General features: G+C 33.2%; 2 protein-coding genes, 1 long non-coding RNA gene and 1 other non-coding gene across 4 annotated transcripts; 1 reads left to right on the top strand and 3 right to left on the bottom strand.

The window, feature by feature from the left end:
* LOC120146311 lies at positions 1 to 23,477 on the bottom strand. The gene is made up of 3 exons (XR_005518206.1): positions 23,467 to 23,477; positions 23,253 to 23,257; positions 1 to 183 (listed from the first exon to the last, which is right to left on the bottom strand). It is a non-coding gene; the product is annotated as an uncharacterized LOC120146311 (long non-coding RNA).
* Positions 4,206 to 4,312, top strand: LOC120146339. Its single transcript, XR_005518212.1, has one exon. It is a non-coding gene; the product is annotated as a small nucleolar RNA R71 (small nucleolar RNA).
* Positions 14,818 to 17,496, bottom strand: LOC120146309 (O-fucosyltransferase 30-like). Its single transcript, XM_039159909.1, is given in 4 exon segments — positions 14,818 to 15,707; positions 15,710 to 15,913; positions 15,916 to 15,965; positions 17,083 to 17,496. Coding segments are annotated over 4 exon segments (1,476 nt in total). The 5' UTR covers positions 17,490 to 17,496; the 3' UTR covers positions 14,818 to 14,892.
* LOC120146310 (transcription factor MYBS3-like) lies at positions 20,812 to 22,628 on the bottom strand. The gene is made up of 3 exons (XM_039159910.1): positions 22,208 to 22,628; positions 21,619 to 21,827; positions 20,812 to 21,408 (listed from the first exon to the last, which is right to left on the bottom strand). The coding sequence occupies exons 1-3, from the start codon at positions 22,452 to 22,454 to the stop codon at positions 20,929 to 20,931; spliced, it is 936 nt and encodes a 311-aa protein (XP_039015841.1). The 5' UTR covers positions 22,455 to 22,628; the 3' UTR covers positions 20,812 to 20,928.
* Positions 23,478 to 25,019: the final 1,542 nt, after the last annotated feature.

Consider the following 25,019-nt stretch of genomic DNA (forward strand, 5'->3'; position numbering starts at 1 on the left):
ATGTCAGTCACAAGGCGTGGTCACGCCTTGTTGAATATGGTCTTCTGTCCAATTCCACATTCTTCCAAAAGACTTGATTCTCACATAGAAGGCTAAAAACATGCTTTTAAGCTGATTTTCACCATTGCATCCATATTTCACCTCCTAAATTAAAACAAACATAATTTTCACAATTAGGCTCAACTTCTAACAAGATTACGAAGGAATTAATCATGAATATATATATATATATATATATAATTATAACTTATCAAATTCCCCCACACTTAAATCATGTTTGTCCTCATGTATACCTCAATTTAATATACCAACTCGTCCATCTACCTTCTTTTCATCTCATTTAATATCCCATAATACCAATAAAGTTAAGACACTTTAAATATTCAAACCATAATGACAGTTAAGAGAATGGACATGAATAGGATAAACTTGTAACGAGATCATCACATCTCATTAATCCACTAATATTAAGTGCAATAAGACTTAACGCCCTCATATGGTTTCACTCAATACTCTCAAAGTGTTTAGGGTGCATTTAACTCTCAAGGTCAAAACATAGCACAATATTACCATAAGCTTGCAAATGAATTAAATCTCCACCATTGCATATGAATATGATGCAAAAATCAAAGGGTCTTTTCAAGGGTTCTAACAAGGCTTAGGTAAGGGTATGGTAAAAGGAAAAAATGAAGGTTTCACAATCAAGACGAGATATTAATTTGCATGACATCAATTCAACATAAAAACATCAAACATACTACCAACTTCTTGAAATTTATTCTCACATTTCACTCAAGCACTAAAGAGTTTGGAGAATTCACATTTAATTGTTTTGCAAACATATCTATGTATATCTTCATTCCTTCAAGAAACAAACTTCAATTCTTTTTTTTTTTTTCATTTTTTCATCATTTTTTGGTGTGGAACAACATTTTTCTTGTCCTGAAAAGGGTAACAAAAAGAAGGGATAACAAACAAGAAAAGGCTTTGGGTTAAATTATGGTAAAAAAAATGAAGAATAAACTCAAGTTGGCTAACTAAGGGGAAACCATATGGGTAGACTTTTTGAAGGTTTGAGAAGTGGGTTAAACCTAATTGCCCTTATCATCTTAAAGCATCAATCAAAAAGTGTAGTCTCAAAATGTATTCACAAGCAATTTCTAGAATAAACATGCAAAGTTCGACATACTAATCAAAAATAAAAATTAACAAAATATAATGAATTGCTCTTAGGCTCAAAATCTCACCAAAGTGTGTAATTTGCATCAAGTCTAGTGCACTTTTCAACTAAGGAGCTCATGAGACGTCATCAAACATTTTTAAGAAAACATTAATCATGTTTGTCTCTTTCATGTATTATAATATAATCCAAACCAAGATGTGTCCAGAACTTACAAGGTATTCCAAGATATTAAGCAAAGATTCAAGAATTCAAAAAAAAAGTCAACATACATGGATTGAAGCACACTAAAATTCAAGCAAAAGAAAAATAGTATTCAAAACAAAATGAAATCATGTATGAAATATATTTCCCTCACACCTAAATCTTAGATTGTTCTCAATGTATATCCAAGTAAATTGCTTACAAAAGAAATTAAAGAGAAAATGGAACTCCCCTGATATATGAGCAAGTCAGACTGTAATGGTTCAAGGTGATGATGGACAAGGAAGTGAGATTTCGCAATGTAAACAATTAAAATTGGGACAAAACAGTGCGCTATCAGTAGAACGTGGTCACACCTTATTCCAATCAATAATCTATCCAAAAAAAATGAAATTTATGAGATTCAAACTCAGTAGACAAAATTCAATAAGGCGTTGTCACATCTTGTTCGAAATAGGAATCTGCCAAAAAATCAAAGGAAAAAGTAAATATAAAATAGAATAAATCAATAGAAAGATAAAATAAAGCGATAAAAATTGGGTTGCCTCCTAATAGTTCAATTGTTTAACGTCGTTATGCTCGACATAGCTACGGCGAGTTGTTCATTCACTTATATAAGTAGGTAGCTGTAAATGAGGGTCATTGGGGTATGGGCCAATTTCACCTTTGTGGAATATTTTCAATTTTTGGCCATTCACCTTGAAGGTTTTGTCTGAGTTCGAGCTTGTAATTTCCACTACGACATGATGAAATACATTAGTAACTATAAATGGTCCAAGCCAACAAAAATGAAACTTACTTGCCATAAACTTTAATTGGGTGTCGTACAATAACACCTTTTGACCAATCTCAAAATGTTTCTAAATAAGCATGGTATCATGAAACAAATTCGATTTTTACTTGTAGATCCTTAAGTTTTCACAAACAATTAAACTAAGCTCCTCTAATTCTTTCAATTGTAGTATCCTTGAAATTCAGCTTTGTCGAGGTCCATGTCACATCATTGAACCATCTGATAATGCTTTATGCTCCTTCAAGATTTGAACCAAAATCTCTTCCTGTTCAGTTGTTAGCCCTTTTTCGATTATGACCGGCAGTGTCTCCTCTTCACCCAAATACACATATTTTAGGTGGTCGGGTAAGTCTTATAATTCCAATTTTTGGTATACGCAGTAAAAGAAAATATTTTGTTAGCATATGAATTTACCTATTCAAGAGATGATGCTGAAAATATTTCTTCGATTATGTCAGCTTGTGCACATAATCACAACTCGCATTCAATTTCTTTTTTAGAAAATATACCCTGAACAATTGAATCAACCATATCAACTTGAAAAAGAGGATGCATATCATTAGGATATTTTATTGCATCAAGAATTTTGAACTTCGCAATTTTTCCTCCAAACTCCAAAGACAGAGTGCCCTCATCTACATCGATATTTGTCTTTTATGTCTTCATGAATGGTCTTACAAACCATATTGAAGGTGAACGTGAAGAGAAATTACCTTCCATTCCTAAGATGTAAAAATCTACAGGAAAAATCAGCTCATTAATATGTACCAAAACATCCTCAACAACTCTAAGTGAGTGAATATAAGAAAGATTAGCTAATTGTATCACCACATCAATCTTTTGCAGGCCATTTAATTTCATGTCTTGGTAAATGGAAAATGACATGGCATTTATTGAAGCTCCTAAGTCTAACATAGCATGCTCAATCTTTTTATTACCAATAACACAAGATAAAGAAAATATACATGGATCCCCGTAATTTTTGGCATATTCTTTTACAAGATTGCCGACACATTCTTCTTACTTGAACCTTCTCTTTTTCTTTCAATTTCTGTTTATTGGTGCACAATTCCTTCAAAAATCTTGCATAATTAGGAATTTACTTGATAGCATCCACCAATGGAATATTAATCCCAACCTTCCTAAATACATCCAAGATATATTTGTCCTCATCTTCCTTTGGTTTAGCTAACCTGCTAGGAAGCGGTGGTAAACGAGTATGAGATGAAAAATATAACGGATGGTCGAATGTTACCTTTGAAGACACTTGGGAATGAAGTTTGACTCCCCCATCTTCGCCCATCTTGGCTCTTTTAGGTGGAATTAATCCCGAAAAAAATTCTTTTTCGCTCATCAAGGAAATTGTACTACAATTCTCTATTGGATTCACTACCGTTTGTGAGGGTAACTTACTACAATTTTGACCTTCCAATTTACTAACCAAAGTGGCCAATTGAGTAATATGATTGCCCAAACTTTGAACACTCATCCTCATTTCTTGTTAAAGTGCATGAGTCGATTCTCTTGTTTCCTTCATTTACTGTTGAAGTGCATGAATTGTTTCTCTTATTTCTTGTTGAAATACATGAGTAGAGTTAGACTTTTAACAATATCCTCTAAATACATACATGAATTTGAAGATTGATGTTGGGTTGGTGCATAAATTTGTCTATCCAAATTTTGAGTGGTATATCTTTCTTGTCCTCTTTGACTCTCATAACTTAGATTCGGATGATCCCTCCATTCTGGATTGTAATGGTTAGAAAAAGGATCATTCTTTCTTTAGGTTGGATTATGGAATTCACCTAAAGCATTTTTCTTCTTGCACCTACCCTAGAACAATTTAACGAACCAAAGTAGTCAAATCATAAATTTTATTTTCAAGAGAAACAATTCTTACCTCACTGACTTGGTTGACAGATTTGTTCATCTTTGTTCACTAAAGCTCTACCACTTGTTGCATCAATCATGCTTATATCCATTGGCAACAATCCCTCATAGAAGTATTGGATTAAAAGTTGGTCCGGGATTTGATATTGAGGAAAACTAATGCATAATTGCTTGAATCTCTCCCAATATTCGTACAAAGTCTCACCAGTGAGTTAAATAATGCCATAGATTTCTTTTCTGATGTTGGCAGCCTTAGACGCGGGAGAGAACTTCTCCAAAAATAGTCTCTTCATCCTATTTCATGTCGTAATTGATCCATATGGTAGATAATAAAGCCAATCTTTTTCTTGATCCTTTAATGAAAAAGGAAAAGCTTTTAAATTAATTTGTTCATCGACGACTCCATGTTGTTTCATTCCAGAGCATACAATATGGAATTCTTTCAAATGTTTGTGAGGATCTTCACCTACAAGTCCATGAAAAGACGAAAGTAAGTTAATTAAACCAGATCTTAACTCAAAATCAACTTTAAAATTAGGAAAAATAATGCATAAAGGTTGTTGATTTAAATTCGGTGCAGCCAACTCCTTGAGAGTCCTATTCGCCATTCCTTCTTCAACTTCTTCAAAAGTAGATAATTGATTAACAATAAAAGCAATTAAACAATGAGAAACTAAAATAGCTCCCCGAAAAAGACACCAATTTTAACAGGATTGTCGAACTAACTTGTAGTAATAGTGAGATCATGTCAAATCCCAAGAGTGCTGAAATTAGAATCTCGATATTAAGGAAATAAAAGTAAAATGGGGCGATATTAAGGAAATAAAAGTAAAATGGGGGGTTGCTTTACTGAACTAAAATTAAGAAATAAAACTAAAAATATGAATAACGAAATCAATTCTTATCGAACTTCCAATTCAAAGGTGTGTACTTCATCTGACTGTAATCTTTTATCATAGACTAAAAAGTTCGATTTTCAACATCCAAGTAATTAGTCGCTTGCACTGAACCATAACAAGTATGGTTCCCCTTTTATAATTGATAAACCCACTTAATTGCAACAAGCATTCAAATCAAATCTTACCATTAATGATAACATTAAGAATCGCGGGAACGACTAAAACAAAATCAATTAATTTCTTAACTTTATTTCCCCGAAGACTATCACACGCAATGTAAATTTCGGAAAATAAACCATAACAAACACAAATCATGAGACTTATCCCTTACTACTTGTGCCAATCGTTCATGACTATTATGGATCACAAACATATGAATAATGATAGAAAACACAATATCGAATTAAGACGTCAATTTAATCAATATCAATAATTCATCAAAATAAAAACAAGAAATAAAGATTACTTGGATTAAAGGAGAAAAACTAGTTTAGCACAAGCTTCACAAAATTAAAACAAAATCTTTTTCGCCCTTGAATCGAATATAAAAGTTTAAGCACTCATGGTGGAATGAAAATAAAAGAGAAAAGAAAATGCGATGTAGAATATATCCTAAAAGGTGGCTAAGAGGCCCTTTATATGGAGAGCCAAAACCCCATTAGAAAATAAATCTCCTTTAAACGAGTCTAAATCATATAAAGAAAGTTAAAATAAAAGAAAATCAAAATAAACAAAGTCTTAATTAAATAGAGATTGATTCTTGTCCAGATACTTTCAGAATAATAGAAATATCCATAAAAGTGAACTTCATCCCGTATGAATAACGATAGAAAACTCAATATTGAATTAAGGCGTCGATTTAATCAATATCAAGAATTCATCAAAATAAGAACAAGAAATAAATATTACTTGGATTAAAGGAGAAATACTAGTTTAGCACAAGCCTCGAAAATTATAACGAAATTTTTTTTGCCCTTGAATCATAAATAAAAGCTTAGCCACTCATGGTGGAATGAAAATAAAAGAGAAAAGAAGTTGTGGTTAGGGATGGCAAACGGGCGGGTCGGGTGCGGATACCTCCTCCCCCATCCCCATACCCACCTAATATTTTCAATCCACCACCCGCCTGCCACCCATGATGGGTACAAATTTTCAAATCCACACCCGCCCACGCGGGTATATTTTCAAATCCATCCTCACACCCACTACCCACTAGCTACATACCCATCTAGACCCGCCTGACAGCAAACTAATGGGATGTTGGAGTTGGTTCCCAGACAGTTCGTGATGGGGTAGCAGCGCATGCTTCAATTTGTTAGAGGAGTAGCTCTACGAATGTTATGGAGACATATTGTAGGGAGCATGTAGTCGCAGAGCTGGATTGTTGCGTTGCTTTCGATGTTAATGCTTATAGTGCGCCTAATATGGGTTTTGAGGGGCTAAAGAACATGGAAACTGTTGCTTTTGATGTTAATGCTTATAGTACGGCTAATTTGTGTTTGGATGTGCAGCATGGGCTAAAGAACATGGAAAGTGACGTGGTTAGTGGGATTATGGGTTTAATCAAAGAGCCGAATATTTCCCTAATTAAAGACCAGATTAAAGACTAAATATCCTTAATATTTGGATAAATTATATGTTATATATTATACAATATTAAAATTTATAAATTAGTCTCTAAAATTACACCTAAATTCATAATGGTCCAAAATTTAATAGATATTTAGCTGGGTGGGCGGATGCGGGGCGGGCGGATGCGGGGCGGGTAATGTCTCAAACCCATTACCCGCCCACCATCCACGACGGGTACTACTTTATAAATCCACACCCGCCCACTACCCGCTAAAATTATACCCATCCTCGCTCCAATTGGAGCGGATGCGGTGCGGAATCCACGAAACTGTACCCGTTTGCCATCCCTAGTTGTGGTGTAGAAGATATCCTAAAAGGTGGCTAAGAGGCTCTTTATATAGAGAGCCAAAAACCTAATAGAAAAGTAAATCTCCTTTAAATGAGGCTAAATCAAATAAGGAAAGCTAGAATAAAAGAAAATCAAAATAAATAAAGTCTTAATTGAAAAGAAATCGATTCTTGGCTGGATACTTTCAAAATAATGGAAACATCCATAAAAGTGAACGGTTGGAAAAAAGAGTGAATTTCATTTATAGATTTAATATTTAAATTAAATTCATATTCCTTTTGAATATTACAAATTAAAATATATTTTTAATTTGAATATTAGTAGGATAATTATTCATTGAATATATCAAATTAAAAGGTATTTGTTACCTATTTAACTTTGAATATTAAAGATAATTATATCTTTTTGAATATTTCAAATTAAAATAATATCCATTTAAGTTTGAATATTTAAATTTGAATAGTAAAAGGTGACTTTATCTTTTGAATATTTCAAATTAATAGATATTATTATATGTTTAAATTTGAATATTATAAGATATTTAGTTGGAGTAAATCTCTCTTTAAAATCCCTTATAAATACTGAGTTAACCTGCCAGGTTAATCACAATTTTTCAAAACAAGTTTCACATCTCAAAATTCAAGAACTTTAATTTTCTTGAAAAATATTTTCTCTCCTTAGTTTTCCTGTGATAGTCGAAGGCAATGATAGACCGTGATCTCTACTGTTGTTCTACTGTAGCGGGTCATCTAGTTGTTGTATTTTGGGAGACAAGCGACCAACGATCTCGAGCACCAAAGGACTGGCCAAAAATTTGTCTTAAGAAAACTGTGTAGATACATGCCTCAATTGTTTCCGATCAAAAGATCAATCAAGAAAAGAGTACTTTTATTTCTATTTATTTTATTTTATTTTCATAAGAAGTTTAATCTTGTTTGTTTTATCTTCTCAGGTGTGAATATGGTATCGGATTGTTATAATTCTTACAATCCTAAGACAAGTAAACTCATTCTTTATCATTAATTTTATAATGATATTTGATTATTATTATTATTATTATTATTATCATTATTATTTTTCTATATTATTCTCGGATTTAACGATTTTGTCCAACAATCTTAAGACATGTTTAATATTATTTTTCCGAGATGATTTAGATTCTTTTGAGTTTAATCCTTGTTGTGTACAAAGGAAGCGCAAAAAAATTCAGAAAAACAAATGTTGGGCGATAATCAAGGGGAAATTACGCAAACGATAAATTTCCTTCAATTCTAGATTATGAACTCTAAAATATTTTGTAAAGATTTTGCGTTTAATTTTTTTATGTGGAACATGGTTCCACCAATTTATGCGTAGGAATTCAAATAACTGGATTTTAAAATATTTTCAAGATCTTTGTGGTTGCACAATTTGTGGGGGCACACATTGAATTTTGATAGTTCAATGTTTTGATTGATAATGATGAAGTCAATCATGTAGGTGGAATTTTAATATTTACCTTTAATAAGAGATGATTCAAACTCTTTCTTCTACATTTCTTTAATCTGAAATGGTTCAGATATCGTGGTGAAAATGAGATAGAAAATAAATATGTTTCAGGATTTATCTTGTCATTTTAACGGGTTTGCAAAAATTTCAGAGTGGACAAATTTGTTTAACAAAAATTGTCGTGAAATTATCTTTGGTTACTGATTTTGTTTCAGAACGTTGATTTTGTCCGATAACAAAATCAAAAATAAACAAGAATAATTTTGTTGATTAGAATCTTTGATTTCATATTTGAAATTAATTGATATTTTTATTCTGTCGTCTAATAGAATTATTTGATTACTATTTATAATAGAAATCATTTGAAAGTAACAAGTTTGTTACTCATTTAGTTTCTAACTAAATTTTGTTGGTAGAATAAACATAATTTATTTTCGGTTTATTGTTGGAACTATGATTAATTCTAATTTCATGTGTTAAAGGAAATCACGATTGTTGATGGTCATGAGCCACAATGAGAAACTTGTAAAATTCTATGGATAAAATTTCAAAATGTGATAACATAAGATGCTATTTTATTTGGTAAATTTGGCCAAATATCGGATGATCCTCTTATTATTAGAGAGGATGTGGTAAACTTTGTTACCATATTTATTGATTTTAAAATTTAGAAGTAAAAGACTTCCATACTAAAAATACATCCTGAATGTATTATCAGATACACAATATAAAGTGTATAATATCCAAAATAAAAGAATTATGGATGACATTGGAGCATAAATATGAAACGAAAGATGTTGACACTAAGGAAATTTTAGTAGTCAAGTTCTTAAAATTCGTAATAATGGCACAGACGAGGGAGAATAAATATTTTATTACCTCAATTGATGATAAAAGGAGTATTGTTATGTGTAGTTGCTAAAAGAGCAAAAGTGAAGTTATAGAGAAATTTATTTTTATAAATATGAAGATGAAATTATCATGAAATGACATCACCATACTCTCCTAAAATAAATGGAGTAGCGAAGCGGAATAATTGAATCTTAAAGGAAACAATAAACGCAATGCTAGGAAGTTCTGAGTTGTCACAGAACATGTGGGGGAGAGAAGTTGTTCTATCAACTAATTACATTTTAAATAAGGTCCCTAGGAAAGAAAAAGGAAAACACATCATATTGGTTATGAAAGGTCAAAAACCCTTTTCGTACTAACACTTAAAAATGTAGGGGTGTCTTGAGAAGGTAACGACTCCATTATCAAAACAAATGAAAATAGGTCCTAAATGACGGATTGTTTGTCATCGGGAGAAGAAATCATGTCATAGAAATTCTCAAGAAAACAATTATAATCATATGCACAATGGAGTTTGAGTTTGTAGCTCTAGATGAGTCTGAAGAATAAGCTAAATGACTTTAGAATTTCTTGGAGGTTATTTATGAATGGCTAAAACATGTGCCCATAGTATGCATATATTGTGACTAGCATAGAATTTCAAGTATAATGGTAAGTCGAGACATATGTGACATCGACACAATACCATAGATAACTGATCTCAAATAGAGTTATCTTTGTCGATTTTGTAAAATCAAAGGATAACATCGTGGATCCACTAACCAAAAGGTTAAATCGAGATCAAGTTTAGAAAACATCTAAACGGGATGTGACTAAAGCCCATGAAATTTAAAGGCTTTATGTGAAGGAAAACCGTACCTTGTTGATTGGATATCCCAAGATCTATGTTCAAAGGGACAACCTAATTGCATAAACCGTGTACGGACACTGTGGGAGTTTCTTATCCTAAGTCCACTCCTATGATGTAAACAATGATCAAAGTGGTATAGGCTAAGCAAAGCTTTTAATGATCATTGTGTGCTTCGGTGAGCCGAGAAACATAAGTCACCTATGTGAGAGTGAAGTGGGGCCGCTTTAAGGAGACTATTGGGTGTAACTCTTTCAAAATCTTGCAGAACCATGAGATGTCCATGGCTTTAAAGACATACCCATGAGAACTAAATTCTTGTTAGAGAGGTAGTTATGTGAAGTATGTCATCATTTACACAAATGGAAGAAAAGTTTAGAGATATCACGTCTACTGGTTAACCAGTAAAGTAAACATATTGTCACAAGGGAAGGTTCAAAGGAGGACACCTATCTATCCTATGCAACTATTGATCATAAAGGATATCACCACATCGAGTCAAAATGTTGTTCCTTTTGAATATTACAAACTAAAAGATATTTTTAATTTGAATATTAGTATGATAATTATTTTTTGAATATATCAAATTAAAAAAGTATTTGTTACCTATTTAACTTTGAATATTAAAGATAATTATATCATTTTGAATATTTCAAATTAAAATAATATCTATTTTAGTTTGAATAGTAAAAAGTGACTTTATATTTTGAATATTTCAAATTAAAAGGTATTATTATATGTTTAAATTTGAATATTAAATGATATTTAGTTGGAGTAAATCTCTCTCTAAAGCCCCCTATAAATACTAAGTTAACCTGCTAGGTTAATCACAATTTTTCAGAACAAGTTTCACAAGTTTTAACATCTCAAAATTCAAGAACTTTTATTTTCTTGAAAAATATTTTCTCTCCTTAGTTTTCTGGTGATAGTCGAAAGCAAGGATAGTTTGTGATCTCTATTGTTGTGCTACTGTAGCGGATCATCTAGTTGTAGTATCTTGGGGGACAGACGACCAACGATCTAGAGCACCAAAGAAGTGGTCGAAAATCTGTCTTAAGGAAACTGTGTAGGGACATGCCTCAACTGTTTCCGATCAAAAGATCAATCAAGAAAAAAGTATTTTTATTTCTATTTATTTTATTTTCATAATAAGTTTAATCTTGTTTGTTTATCTTCTCAGGTGTGAATATGGTCTCGGATTGTTATAATTCTTACAATCATAAGACAAGTAAACTCATTCTTTATCATTAATTTTATAATGATATTTGATTATTATTATCATTATTATTTTTCTATATTATTATCGAATTTAACGATTTTGTCTAACATGAACTTCATCCCAGATTTGACTCCAAAAGTTTGGATTTGACTTCATCCTAAAAGGCATGGTTACGCTTTGCCGAAGATGGTTTTCTGTCCAATTTCACATTCTTCCAAAAGACTTGATTCTCACATAGAAAGATAAAAGCATGCTTTAAAGTTGATTTTCACCATTCCATCCATATTTCACCTCCTAAATCAAAACAAATATAATTTCCACAATTAGGCTCAACTTCTAACAAGATTGTAAAGGAATTAATCATAAAAAGATATATATAATTATAACTTATCAGTTATCAAAAGCCAATGATAAAGCGCACTAAAAGCATGAATCTCGATTAAGCCTGGATCACCAACATCGAGCATAGCTTAAATTTTAAAATATTTCTCATACCCTAAAATTTTCCTAAATCATATATGTTCTCTTTAAAATTCAAGTTCTTCCTCTTACTCGAATTGAAAGATAAACATATGTTTGGAATTCTTATTACATAAATTTTCTATTGATAGTACCAATTCCAAGTTTTGGATAAGTTGAGTTGAAACCCTAAGTTGAATTCAAATTAGAATAAATGGAAAAATTAAGTAATTTGGTAAAAGTGGTTTTAGATTATAAATTTTGCTTTTGATTGTGTATCTTCTTCATTCCTAGAGCAAGTGGAATAGGTAAAGATCATCACTCCAAGAGAAAAGATAAAGGTTTTCGAGAGTGCTTAAATCGGATTAAATCGAACAATTTCATTTACGGTGAATTGTTGTTATGTTTGTTGTGATGGATTGATCATTACCATGTAGGTAATGTTCATATATATTATTCGCTCACCTAGAGCAACAAGGATGGAAACATGGATATTGTAAGTACTGGTAAGTTATATGTTTATTAGTATGTTATTCCATGTTGAGATGTTATGGTGAATCATTAGTATATATTGATGTCTGATATGTCTTTTGGATAAACCGAGCATATGTGGCTACATATGTTCATCCTAGAGCTATGAGCCCATGTATTTTTAATGGTAAGTTATGTTATTTGTTCAATGTTGTCCATGGTTACCTTGTTGATTTTGAAATACAACTGTCATGCCATAAAGTTCAAAGAGCTTGTAGGATATTGTAAGACTTCGATCTTATTAGTGATGAAAAGATGATGAATTGGTCGGACTTATATTCAGGCAATGACGGAAGGATTGATTACTGTTATTGTGTTATTTTTCACTATTGACATTGATATAGGGATTAGCGTATCCATTATTTAACTTATATTTAATATTAGTTATATTTATGATCATGACTAATGTTATTGTGCAAGTTGCTGATGCTAAAGTTATCGTTGTTATTATGTAAATAGGGATTCATCCAATAAGATTTTATTATTTAAGAGTACCTCATTAAGTTATATAAACTTACTTTGTTTAATGATTTAAAGAAATTATTTGATGTGAGGTATGCACGCCTTGGATGTTGATGTAGACGACATTTCCCTTTATTGTTGGATGTAGGAAAGAAGCAAGACAACCTGTAAGCAAGATGGGCTCAAAAAGAATGGTTAAAAATGGGTTGATGAAAGGGTGATAGGTGGGTTAGAATGAAAATGATGATTAGTAGGTTGTTTAAGGATGATGGAACGGGTGTGGTGATGGTTAAAGAAACATGGATGATGGTGATGGATAGTATGAACAATAACAAGGAAGAAACTAGGCTATATGAAAATCTAACCCCATACCTTATAAGTTCTTTGATCGGGTGGTAAAACAGACTTGGATTCACTAGCTATACATCAACTAGGAACCACAAGTATCAAGTTTGAATAGATGGGGTGGTGCCACAAGCACAAGACTTGATAAGTCAATATAGTTCAATGAAGAACTTAAGAGAGAAAATTTTCACAAGAAAGATTTAATTGATGCAAAATGAGATGTCTTACAAAGCCAAGGCATTGGCTTTATATAGTTTTTCAAGGGACATGGCCGAATAGACAAGTAATGTTTCGGCTAAGAGTGATTCCCCTTTGTAAATATATTATTAATGAATGAATGTACTAGTTCTTTCATAGCTGAATGGTGATATTGGTTCGGTTGAATGCATCTTTGAATACTTGTAACACTTCATGGTCGAATAGCATGCTGTTGGTTCAGCTTAGGCTTCTTTTGAATGCTTCTTTTGTTTTGGCTAAGGAGACTTGATGAAGTATGGCCGAATGGTGATGATGGTTCGACAATTAGGCACCTCCCTTGGTGATGCACATGATACAAGGCATGTGACTTGTGCTTTGGCCGAATAGTCTTATGATGGTTTGGCCATGGGTGTGCCTTGCACATGATTTCCTTTTGGCGCCAAGGATGATGTCTAGATAGCTAGCTAGGTGACTTGTAACTAGATAGGTGCAAGCTAGGTGCCTAATGTCACTCCAGCTCCTCAACTCCCTTTTAGCTAGTTTCAGCTCCCATGCTTAGCTCTGAGCTAATTTGTAGCTGGCTCAACTACTTTTATATGCCTTGAGCTATCCTTTAGCTCGATGAACTATCATTCTTTATGAATGAGATGCCATAGCTTCCTTTCCTTGTCAATGAGCTACCATAGCTTTCATAATTAAGCATTGTACCTAGGAAAGACATGCAAACGATCAAATTAAGTAGAAAGAAGCTAATATCATAAAGGAAACATGATGCACGCCTAAACAAAGTATGCAAATGATGTGTAACATGAAGCATGCACATCATAACTAAATATAAATATAATATAAAGATGTGGATTATAGAATGCATTACATATCAAGGTATTCATGTAACATGCAATGTATGACGGTGAATAAACGGAAACATGTATCCTAGAATAGGATGCATAGCATAAAGAATACTAATGACATGAATACGAATGATATGCAAAGCATGGTGATCATGGCATAATATGAAATATGTGACAGTGATGCAAAGTATAGAATGAGTAAAAATGTGTAAGTAAAAGCTCCCTCCACTTACATCTTTATGAGAAAAGATGAAAGAGTGATGATGAGTAGGTGCATGAGTAGGTTCATATCATTATTCATCTTAGTGGATTAAGATTACATCTACAAGTTGTAAGTTATCGTCAATTTTGTCAATGTAACGATGTTTGGTTAAAATTTCTAGAATGATGGCTATGTAAATTTATCGACATTTAAATACCCATAATAAAAATGTATATTTTCCATACCAATATTTAGTTTTTAGATTTTTGTAATTCATTTCACAATCCAAATTTTAAATAAAACCAAACGGAACTATTAATGGATTTTGATATCTTATTCTGACAAAAAAAAAGCCAAAGGAAAATTATACAGTAAAGGATTTAAATAGTCGTTGAATACATTCAAAGTGAAGAAGAAAGGTACTAGACAAAGGATTCTTACAGGATACCCATCCAATAATATTTCATGCCAAGTGCTTTCACTAATAAAAATCAAAGAATAATAGCCATAATAACTTCATAAAGTTTACCACCGTATCATTTGGGATCCTATTATTGATTTGAACATGAACCAAATTTTCTCATAATCTCAATACTGTCTGCTATTGTGGAACCAGCAGTTCCATAGAAACCAAGTGAACCACAGCTGCAAATTGTTTCTTCTATGAACAGAAGTATATCAGGTAATATATAAGGAGAACAATGCTTCTGCAACTTAGCCACTAATTCAATAGACTCGATACTGTCAACAATGGATTCAAACCTCAGGCCGTGCCCGGCAATTGTTAGCTTTTTTGCCACCTGCGTGACCAACGAATCTTCTTCTCTAAGAAAATAGAGCTTAAAATTGATTGAATCCTCAGCCAAACCACCCAAGTAGGTTCCAGTCCAATTGCCTTGAGGGAGATCGGTCATCACAAAAATATGAACTGGTTGAGAATCCGCCTGCTTTAACGAATCTAATTTCTGTTTCAAACCCAAAAAAGTAGCTTTCCAATGGTTCTTGAATTGTCCATCAAGCAACCTAAGCTGTGCACAGAGAAATGGAGCCTTTATGATCTGAACGGAAAACTGCTTTCCCGCATTTATGATCTCAGGGACAAACGGAAGGAATTCAATCTTTCTAATTAAAGATTCTATCACTGATCCTCTTGGTGCTTTTCGGATATCAATGTAGAGCTCTGAACCTTTATATGGGGCTGTAAATAAGCTCCCAAATGCCAAAACAGTGGCTGAGTCAACTTCACTACCAGGTCCAAGTGTCTTATACACATCTCTTCGTCTTCTAACATACAAAATCTTCTTTTTCTTCTTGAGTTGTTCATCGTGTTGGAATGAATCTAATGCCCCATCTACTTCATCATTCCGAATGTCCAAACTGTTGTTCTACAATCAGCATCTACGGCAAATAAACATCGATCTATATTACCATCCATTCCAGATAGCAGAGAGCCACATTGCTTTAGGTGATCAATCATAGATGGTTGTGCTTTTGATTCACTGGAGCAAGCCAGATCCAGGTCCAAACCACACCACAAGGACACAAAAACCCTGAAATCTATGGCTCGACAAGTGATGATGATAGTAATGAAGAAATATCAATGATATCAGCCATTGAGACATACCTGAAACAATAAATAGAAGTGCAATCCAAACATAAGCAAGATATTCCATGGAGTATAGCAATTGGAAAACTAAAGCCCCAAGTTCCAAATGTTATGATTACTATGAACTTTTGCCTGAGAAAAGCAATTAATTTAAGCTCAAACTGACCTATATATAGAAATGTTGTCAAAGGCGCTTAGAAACCTTACATTGCCTGGCACAAGGAGCAAAAAAAGCACTAGCCTACGTGAACTAAAGCACAATATGTATATGTGGTGTTATATATATATATACACCTTACTAGTGAAGGTATATCAAATGAAAAAAAAAAAGTAAAAGAAAAATTAAAGAGAAATTCAATCAGGGCGGGCTCTTTCATGGCTATCATCTTACAAAGAAAAAGTGTGTTTAGGACCCGGCCTGAGGATCCGAAGCACTTTTGGTGAACGATGCTAAGGTGCAGCCGCACCTAGGTGCTCGCCTTGACAACACTGATATAGCTCAACCGCTAAAACATAACAGGAACAAGACTCAGACATCCATGATTTTCTGTTCTAGTTTTTGGGTCTTCAGTAAAATTTATGCACCAAAAGGTGGAAGTCAGCCAATAAAAGAAAACTAATATAAAGTGTAAAAACACTAAACCCAGAATTCAAACAATAAAAAATCAACAATTTAATGGAGAAATTAACTGAAATGGGCATATAAAAAGGCTATAATCAGCTACCTCCCACTTCTAATTTGCTGAATGATATGATCCCAAAGTTCCAAATCTGAAATTCTTTAGTTACTAAATACTAACATGTACATAAGTCACAGAATTATACGAGTAGTAAAACCCCAAACTCCAAATCTTATGGTTACTAAGAAATTTTGCATGAGGAGCAATTATTTTGTGTTCAAGTTGACCTATTTATAACTCAACAACAAAAACAGAACAAGAAGAAGATTGGAGCATCCATGTTTTTCTATTCTAGTATCTGGATCATCAATAAAATTTAACTACCAATAAAGGAGAAGTAATCTAAAGGGTAAAAAGCTGAAACCCAGAATTGGAAGACAAAAAAGTCAACAATTTAATGGAGAAATTAGCTGAAATGGGTATATGAACAAAGAAAATGAGCAATACCCAGTTACCTCCCACTTCTAATGAGATCGACGACATGATCCCAAACTGAAATCCGGATCCCTCTGGGACTCATAACCCTAAACTTAGGACAGCTGCCGAGAGCTAAGGCATGGTGAGAAAGAATAGGAGGGATAATCAACGTACGGTTCAAGATAGAGGCCATTAGAAGTGCATTTTTGAACTCGGAGAGCTGGTTAGTAAACCCACTATGAGGGGCGTACCACAAGAATTTCTGCCCTGCAATTCGAGTTTTGCAATGTGGGATTGGGATTGTGGAAGTGGTTGAGAAGAAGGATTTGGGGGTGGAAGTGAAGGTAAAGAAGAAGAAAAGGAGGAGAGGAAGGAAACAGAGTGAGAGGAAAAAGAAGGGAGATCTGCGTGCCTGCTGAGATTTCTTTTTGTTAGCGGCAATCATTCTACTGAGATTGATCATGGTTATATCGAGATTCAACATGTTCTGAGGTTTTAAAGTGATCGAACTATTAAGCGATTGTATGTTGCATATGATTGTCCCCAATCAATCAGCAGCAAGGCGAATATTATTTTGGGTAAATTACCTATCTAGTATTTAAAGTATTAATTTTGGTACATTTTAGTATCTAAATTTTTAATTTTTTTTCATTCTACTGAGATTCAACATGTTTAGAGGTTTTGTTCGTTTCTAGAAATTTACTAAAGTTGTGGTATGGAGTACTGAATTGTACTCTGTTGAGTGTGAAGGATTAATACGGGTTGTCCCTTACATTTTTATATGATGGATTTTAGTTACTGGTTCATTTTGGTTCTTATGTTATCGATCTTTTTAATTTTAATCTCTCAGATGTTAACCTCTTAAGCAAACTCCTTTGTAAACTTCGTTTCTGTCCGGTGGATCTGATGATTTTTCCAAAGATGGATTATCAGATGGCCATACAAGAGGGAAGGGCATGGAGCACCTGATTGTTTCCTTTCTCACTTGTCAAACAACGTCAACTGTACGGACCTCACCAATCTCCTGTCTCTAAAGTCAAAAAAGGTCATCCCCCTTCTCAACATAATTGGTGGCGCTCGATTTAGACAGGCGCCGGTCCAGCACCTTACTTCCTTGTCTTCCCCATCGTCATTAAGATCAGAATGGGTGCAAGGTTTTGTTGATGATGAGTCAGTTTGTTTTCACGGTTTCTTTGTTCGATCCTAGTAATTGAATTTGACTTGAAAGAAATAAAGTTGATTTTTTAAAAGTATTGAATCAATTTTTTAACTAAGATTTCATATTCAAGGTTGGGTCATTTCAAGTTTTACATTCAAGTTCAAGTCATCTTGGATTATATTTATTTGTTCATATCATTTCAAATCTAAATTATTTCAAGTTGGATGAATATTGATTATTGTGCTTCTTCAATTTGAATTGAAGTTAGGTCATTTCGAATTAATCGAATTCAATTTTCAGACTATAATTAAACTGATGGAGTTAAATTTTTAAATTTAATTACAATTAAAACTATAGTTTAAATCAATCAAATTGATGTTTTATAACATCCCTAGTCTGGCTTAATCGAAAACCAGACTAGAGCTAATACATTCACTTGTAAGAATTTAAACGAAATCAAAACTGATTTAAATTGAACTAACGTACAATCACACAATCATTATTCATCAATTTGAAAACTAATTTATCATATGTATCAAATTTGAGGGCCACAATGCAATTTCATTCACTAAACGGAACTTAAAACATTTTTCTTCTTCAAAATATTAGTCTTTTGGCACCAAAACCAGTTGGAATGTAACAAACTTTATATATATATATATATAGGGAAGAAAAGAATGGTTCGTTCATCTAAACTTGATTGAGCTGTTCACGAGCATCCTCCTAGAGCAGCTGGGCTATTCCTTCTGGTGGTTCATAGTAGAATCGGTTCTCATTTGGCAACTTTATTTCCACTCCTTATAATATGCTGAAACATAATGGACCAGTCTCTTGTTAGTAGCTCAAAAATATGAAACATCAAGGACGAGTCCCTCTTATTCTTCTTGCTCTCTTAGAGTAGTTTGACCGCTTCCAAACTGTCAGTTTCAACTACGATCTTGCGTAGACCTACGTTCCATGCGTAGGATAGGCCAACGTACACTCCCTAGAGTTCTACATCGAGTATTGAGCAAATTCCAATGAACTTGACAAAATCGAATTTCCACTCACCGTTGTGATCTCGTGGTATACTTCCACATGATGCGATCCCATCTCGTTGTCGTCTTGCCCGGTCCATATTCAATTTGTACCAGCTTTCGATGGGTGGTTTCCATTTGTCCGGTCCTTTCATTACCTTTGGTTCTTTTAGATCTTTCGCATTCAGTACATCTCGTGTTTTACGCGTTAGCTGGGTTAGACACTTGCTTTTTTTTTTAATACCGATCGTGTACTCCATCGGGTTGTCGAAGGTGATAGCGTTTCGTTGGAGCCACAAGTTCCATGCCACAGCGCCGAGCATGAATGCCCACTCCTTGCTGTCTTTTGCTAAGTAGTCCGGTTGTGATAGATTTAACTTCGTCCACTCTTTGAAATCCATCGCTAGTAACTCCAGTAGCTTTTCTGGTTTGATCAATATTTGCCATACCGAGGTTGCGGCTAGGCATTGTCTTAGGACGTGGTTTACATCTGGTTGTTCTTGGCACAGGTGACAATGATCATCTAGTGTAAGGTGTTGGTCATTAATTTGTTGCACCAGGCTAACCATAAGAAATTTTTCATTCTTTACAAGCCTTTGTAGCTATGAATCAATTACCATATTTTGTCTGATGTTCCTTCCATTGGCCAAATAGGAACTTATATTTAATATATTTTAGAGTCTTAAAACAATTATGTAATATTTACAAAAATTTAAAATGTTTCAATATTTTTGCAATTTTTAATAATATTCAATATTTTTAAAATAATAATTTTAAAAAATAAAAACAGTACATGACAACATTATTTCATGACACAAGAAAAAAGATTAAAACAAACATTAAGATTAAAAAGTGATTTCGTAAGATTCTGAACTATAAAAATTTAAATGGGTGGAAAAAAAACAGATGTTTAATTGATGTTTTTGGAAAGTTGTAGGGCTTGGAGAAATACTGATGTTCACTTAATTCAAATTGATTTATGGGTAAAATATACAAATGGTTTCCGAATTTAGGATACTACTTTATTGAGTCCCCTGACTATAGAGAGTTACTTTGTTGAATCCCTAGATTATTAAAGTTACAAAATGATCACCTAACTATTCATTATGTTTCAAACTCTTCCTTTTCCATTAAAAAATTAACGATTTTCTGAGTTAAATATTAACATGTAGACTGAGATATGATAGTCATTTGAGATTATGATATCATATTTTATCATATCTCAATCAGCAGGTTAACGTCCAGCTCAGACTACAGTCAAACTTTTAAAGGAAAATGACGAGTTTGGAACATAACGAATAGTCAAGTGATCATTTTATAACTATTAATAGTCGATGGACTTAATAAAGTAATTCTTCATAGTTGGGGGACTAGTTTGTAAGTTTTAAAAGTCGGAGGACTCAATAAATCAGAATCCTATAGTTGGAGGACTACTTGTGTACTTTACCCTTGATTTATTCAGTTTCAAAAAAAATTTCTTCAAAAGATCAATTCAAAATGCAAGGGTTTACTTGTGGCTGCAGACTTGGATCTACTTTCGAATAATTTCCAACAGTATGCTGCATCCTAAAGCTAAGCATTGAGTTTCTATGAAGAAAAAAAACACACAAATTTATTCAGTTGACCAAGACTGCATATGATTAGTCTAATATTAACAATAACATGTACTGCTCACAGATCCGAAGCCTTAATTAAGATGAAATTTGTGTTTAAACTGCATGAATTGGACTCCCACTTGACTTACCAGGACTAGGATTCGCATGGAAAGCAGATAGCCTCGATGAACCGTCGAGTTTTAGTGAAAGAGAGGATGCGCCACTATCACCTATTGATTCTCCCAATCTCAGTTTTGACAAGCCGACCAGCTCCTCGACATTGATCGGACTCTTTGAATGTACAGCTGTTGGCTTGATCACTTGATGTGTGTCCTTGGTTGATTTGGAATTCTGACACATCCGATATGGAAGTGAAAACGGAGAGAATGGTGGGAAGTAAGCAGGGTATTGTACCGGGTGACAGGGTTGTGAGGTATCCGGTTTTGGAGAAATATTTACATCGTCATTCGAGTTGTCGGTGTCCATTGATTCACCTTCTTCATCCAATGCCGGTGGAATAGGCAACCAGTCGTTGCTCTGTGTTTCAGGCTGTGGAGGGTTCTCCGAGAACAAATCCTGAGGATTGTCACTCGACTGCAAGAATGTGAAGAAGAAACAGATCTCAGCTAGGAAAGAGGGGCAAATGGGATGGATCAGCAATGCTTATCAGCATCGCAAACGCAATGCATCCACTAAAAACCATAATCACGCACACACAGCAAAAAGTAGGAAGCCAAATTTGTTATTCATACAGGTAAAAGATATCAAAACCGAAGCATCATTCGTAGAGAGAAGGGTACTAACTTCATCCCCTACAATATCGAAGAGGCTGGATCGTCTTTTTCTCCTGGAAACATTGGACTGCCTGATAAAATATTTCTGAGCATGGCTTGCTACTTGAGTAGGAGTCCTCGAAATAACATAATTGCGCGAGATTCCACGCCAATCGCCTTTTCCAAGCTTCTGCAGCCCAAGTAGAAACATCCGATGCTCGTCTTCCGTCCAAGGAACACCTGCAAAAACAAATTTTGAGCTTTGCTTAAGCCAAACCCTTGCTTAGACAAATGACTAAAGCAGTCACCTGGGCATCAATCTACCATATAATTTCTACATTATTTACTTAAATTTCTAATATAACATCCTATGTTCTCAGTCGTAACATAAAACTATGAGTCCGTCCTGAAACTAAAGGAGAACAAATATGATAATCAATCATTAGATCAATATAAACCAATAAATTTAACATCGTAGCATCTATAATCAAAGGTTTTTAGATTGATATCATCAACATATGAAATCAAGAACATGCCTTACGAGAAATAAGCAAAGCAAATAAAATTATGAGAGATCAAATTAGTTCTTCCAAAAATAAAAGGAAAGAAAGAATCGAAACCTCGTTTCCTTTCACGACTCGAAGACGAGCCGGGGACAAAATCCTCAGAAGCATAACCGTCTGCATGATCCGGACCCCCACCGAGCGAGCCCGAATTCGACCCGAAATACTGGCTTAAGTTACCCATACTGGCGCTTTTCCGAACCGACCCGTCGGTCAACCGGACTCCGAATAGCTTGATCCCTCGGTTCGGGCATGTGCGGGAGTTGTGGCCGTTATGGCTGCAATGCGAGCAGCGATGAGTCATCTTTTGACGGCGGGGGGCAACTCCGTTTCTAGATCATAGAAAACGGGGAAGTAGGGTGGTAGATAAAAATCAGATCTCCGAAAACCCGGATCCGAACAGCATGCGGGAGGCAGTTTCGCTTTGAAGGAGAAGGAAAAACTTGCAATGGCAGTTTTTTAGCAGAGAGGGAGACAGACAGAGAATATCCAACAATTTATGTTTAATTGTTTTATTATTATTATTATTGTGGAAATGAAATGATGTAGGACCATCTAGGATTTTTCAACCGTTGATATCGTCAAAGTCAAAATTGGTCTCACGGAATCGTACGTTTGGTGTGTGGAGTTGACTCTATTTCCATATATATATATATATATATATAACGTTTGGTTTGTAAAAAATATTATTTATAGAGAAATAATCTTTTCTTGAATTATATTCTTACATTTGATTCATAGAAAAGATAATTATCAAGTAATAATTAATTATCAATAGTAGTATATTTTCGTAAAAATAGTGAGAATATAATTATTTTCAAATTCTTAGGTAACGAACAATTCACACCACTTTAAACACAAATACCCCTGAAATAATAAATTCTTTTGATATGCATCATTCTCAATTTTTATTCTTCGTCCTTTACTCAAAATTATAAACTTTATAATAATAATAATAATAATACAAAGAGTTTAATTTAATAAAATATTAATAAATTTGAGTAGTTAAATTATTTTATATTTTTAATATTTAGTATATTAATCATTTTATACTTTTATGATTCAAAATATTACTATTGTAAAAAATGTAGTTATTTAAAACAATATCTAATTTTGAGTTATTAAAAAATAGATCTTATACATTGAAAAATAATATATTTGTTCACTCGAGACCATAATATTATTTTTCATATTATACTATATATTATATAAATAAATATGATATTTATGAAAACTATTTAAAAATATAAGTTTGATATACTAATTATATTAATTGTTTGTTAAATGTATTTTTATTTAAACTTAGATAGTGTAACAATTAAAATATTTTTATAAATTTTCATTCAAATATTTATAATTTAGTATTAAAGTTTAACTTGTTAAAAATAACATATATCACAAGGATAATTTGATAAAATAAGCATCCAGATAATATTATATTACTCCAACCAAACAATGTAATATTACATTCCTGCTAAACAAATCAAACAAGATAATACAATATTCCCAAAGTAATATTACATTCCAGTAATCTTATTCCTAAATGTATTCTTACATTCAGTGAGTCAAACGTCCCCTTAGAGTTAGGATCCACTTACGCAATGCAAGATTATTTAATTTTACACAGATTTAAAATCGTTGGATGAGACTGACTCATTATTTTTTTTTCAATGAATATCTTTTTATTTCCTACTGTTAATCCCAGTCATTTATTTTGACTGATCCTACTATTAATTTGTACTTAATTTTATTATTAATAATTGTTTTTACAATTATAAAAGACTTCATATCATTCTTTCGATCTTAGTCGGGAAATATTATAATGGCTGTTTAGAGTTGGTATCATATGAAAGTCCATTATAATTCTGTATTTATAGGCAAATTTTTTAAATGTTTCTTTGTCTGCTAAGTACAAATTTATTTTCTAACTATTACACGAAATTATTTGATAGTTATTACAAATTAAATCTGTGTTGTTGACTGTTTGGCTCCCAAAACTGATGTGTCACGTTGGGTCAATATATTTCGTAATTACAGCTGCTGTAACAGCTGGTTTAGCACGCATATGGACATATTGTAGGTCAGATAAATTTTGTAATTATAGCTGTTATAACAATTAATTTATCAACTCAAACTTTTGCTAATTAATTTATTTTTCGTAATGTGTCGGATTTTATAGCATTTTCATATCAAATTCCTCTCTTCCTTTCCTTCTCTCTTTTAAAAGCTCTCTGTTCTCCAAGTGATTCGTGTTGAGAAGAGCAGTACCAGCTTTGTTCGCTCCATATCTCAAGAGTGGAATACAATGGAGAGACGGTATTAATCTAGTCCAAGTTCGCATTGCGATAGTCGAAGTTCGCGTTGCGAATCTGGAAACTGATTTGCGATACCGGAGATCGCGTTGCGAATTATCGATCGCATTGCGATTTAGTTGGTCATTTTGACAAATCTAAAAAAATGTTGGTTAAAATCATATATTATAAGACATTTTTAATCACTAAGGTTATTTTCTCTATCCTAAAAGGTCAGGGTGTCTAATCACTTATATACAAATATCGGCCCCAAAACGAAAACCCACTCTACACAAAGGCAAAGCAACGCACATTTTATTTAGGACAATTTAGGGTTTGTATTCCTCTAATATACTGAAATTTAAGATTTAATATTTATAATTTATTTTACCTTTTTTCACTTGCTAATCTAAATATTTAGCACTATCACTGATAAAACAATAATATCTGTTTTTTCTTAGTAATACCCATTTCGACTGATTCAGTGGCGGATGTATATACAGATGAGGATGGTACGTGCTCAATTGAATTTTAAATTTAATTTATTAGAGACTGGCTTTTTTAATAAGTGCCCACTC

Source organism: Hibiscus syriacus, unplaced genomic scaffold (genome assembly GCF_006381635.1).
Source record: "Hibiscus syriacus cultivar Baekdansim isolate YM2019G1 unplaced genomic scaffold, ASM638163v2 tig00110911_pilon, whole genome shotgun sequence".
In the NCBI taxonomy this organism is placed as follows: domain Eukaryota; kingdom Viridiplantae; phylum Streptophyta; class Magnoliopsida; order Malvales; family Malvaceae; genus Hibiscus; species Hibiscus syriacus.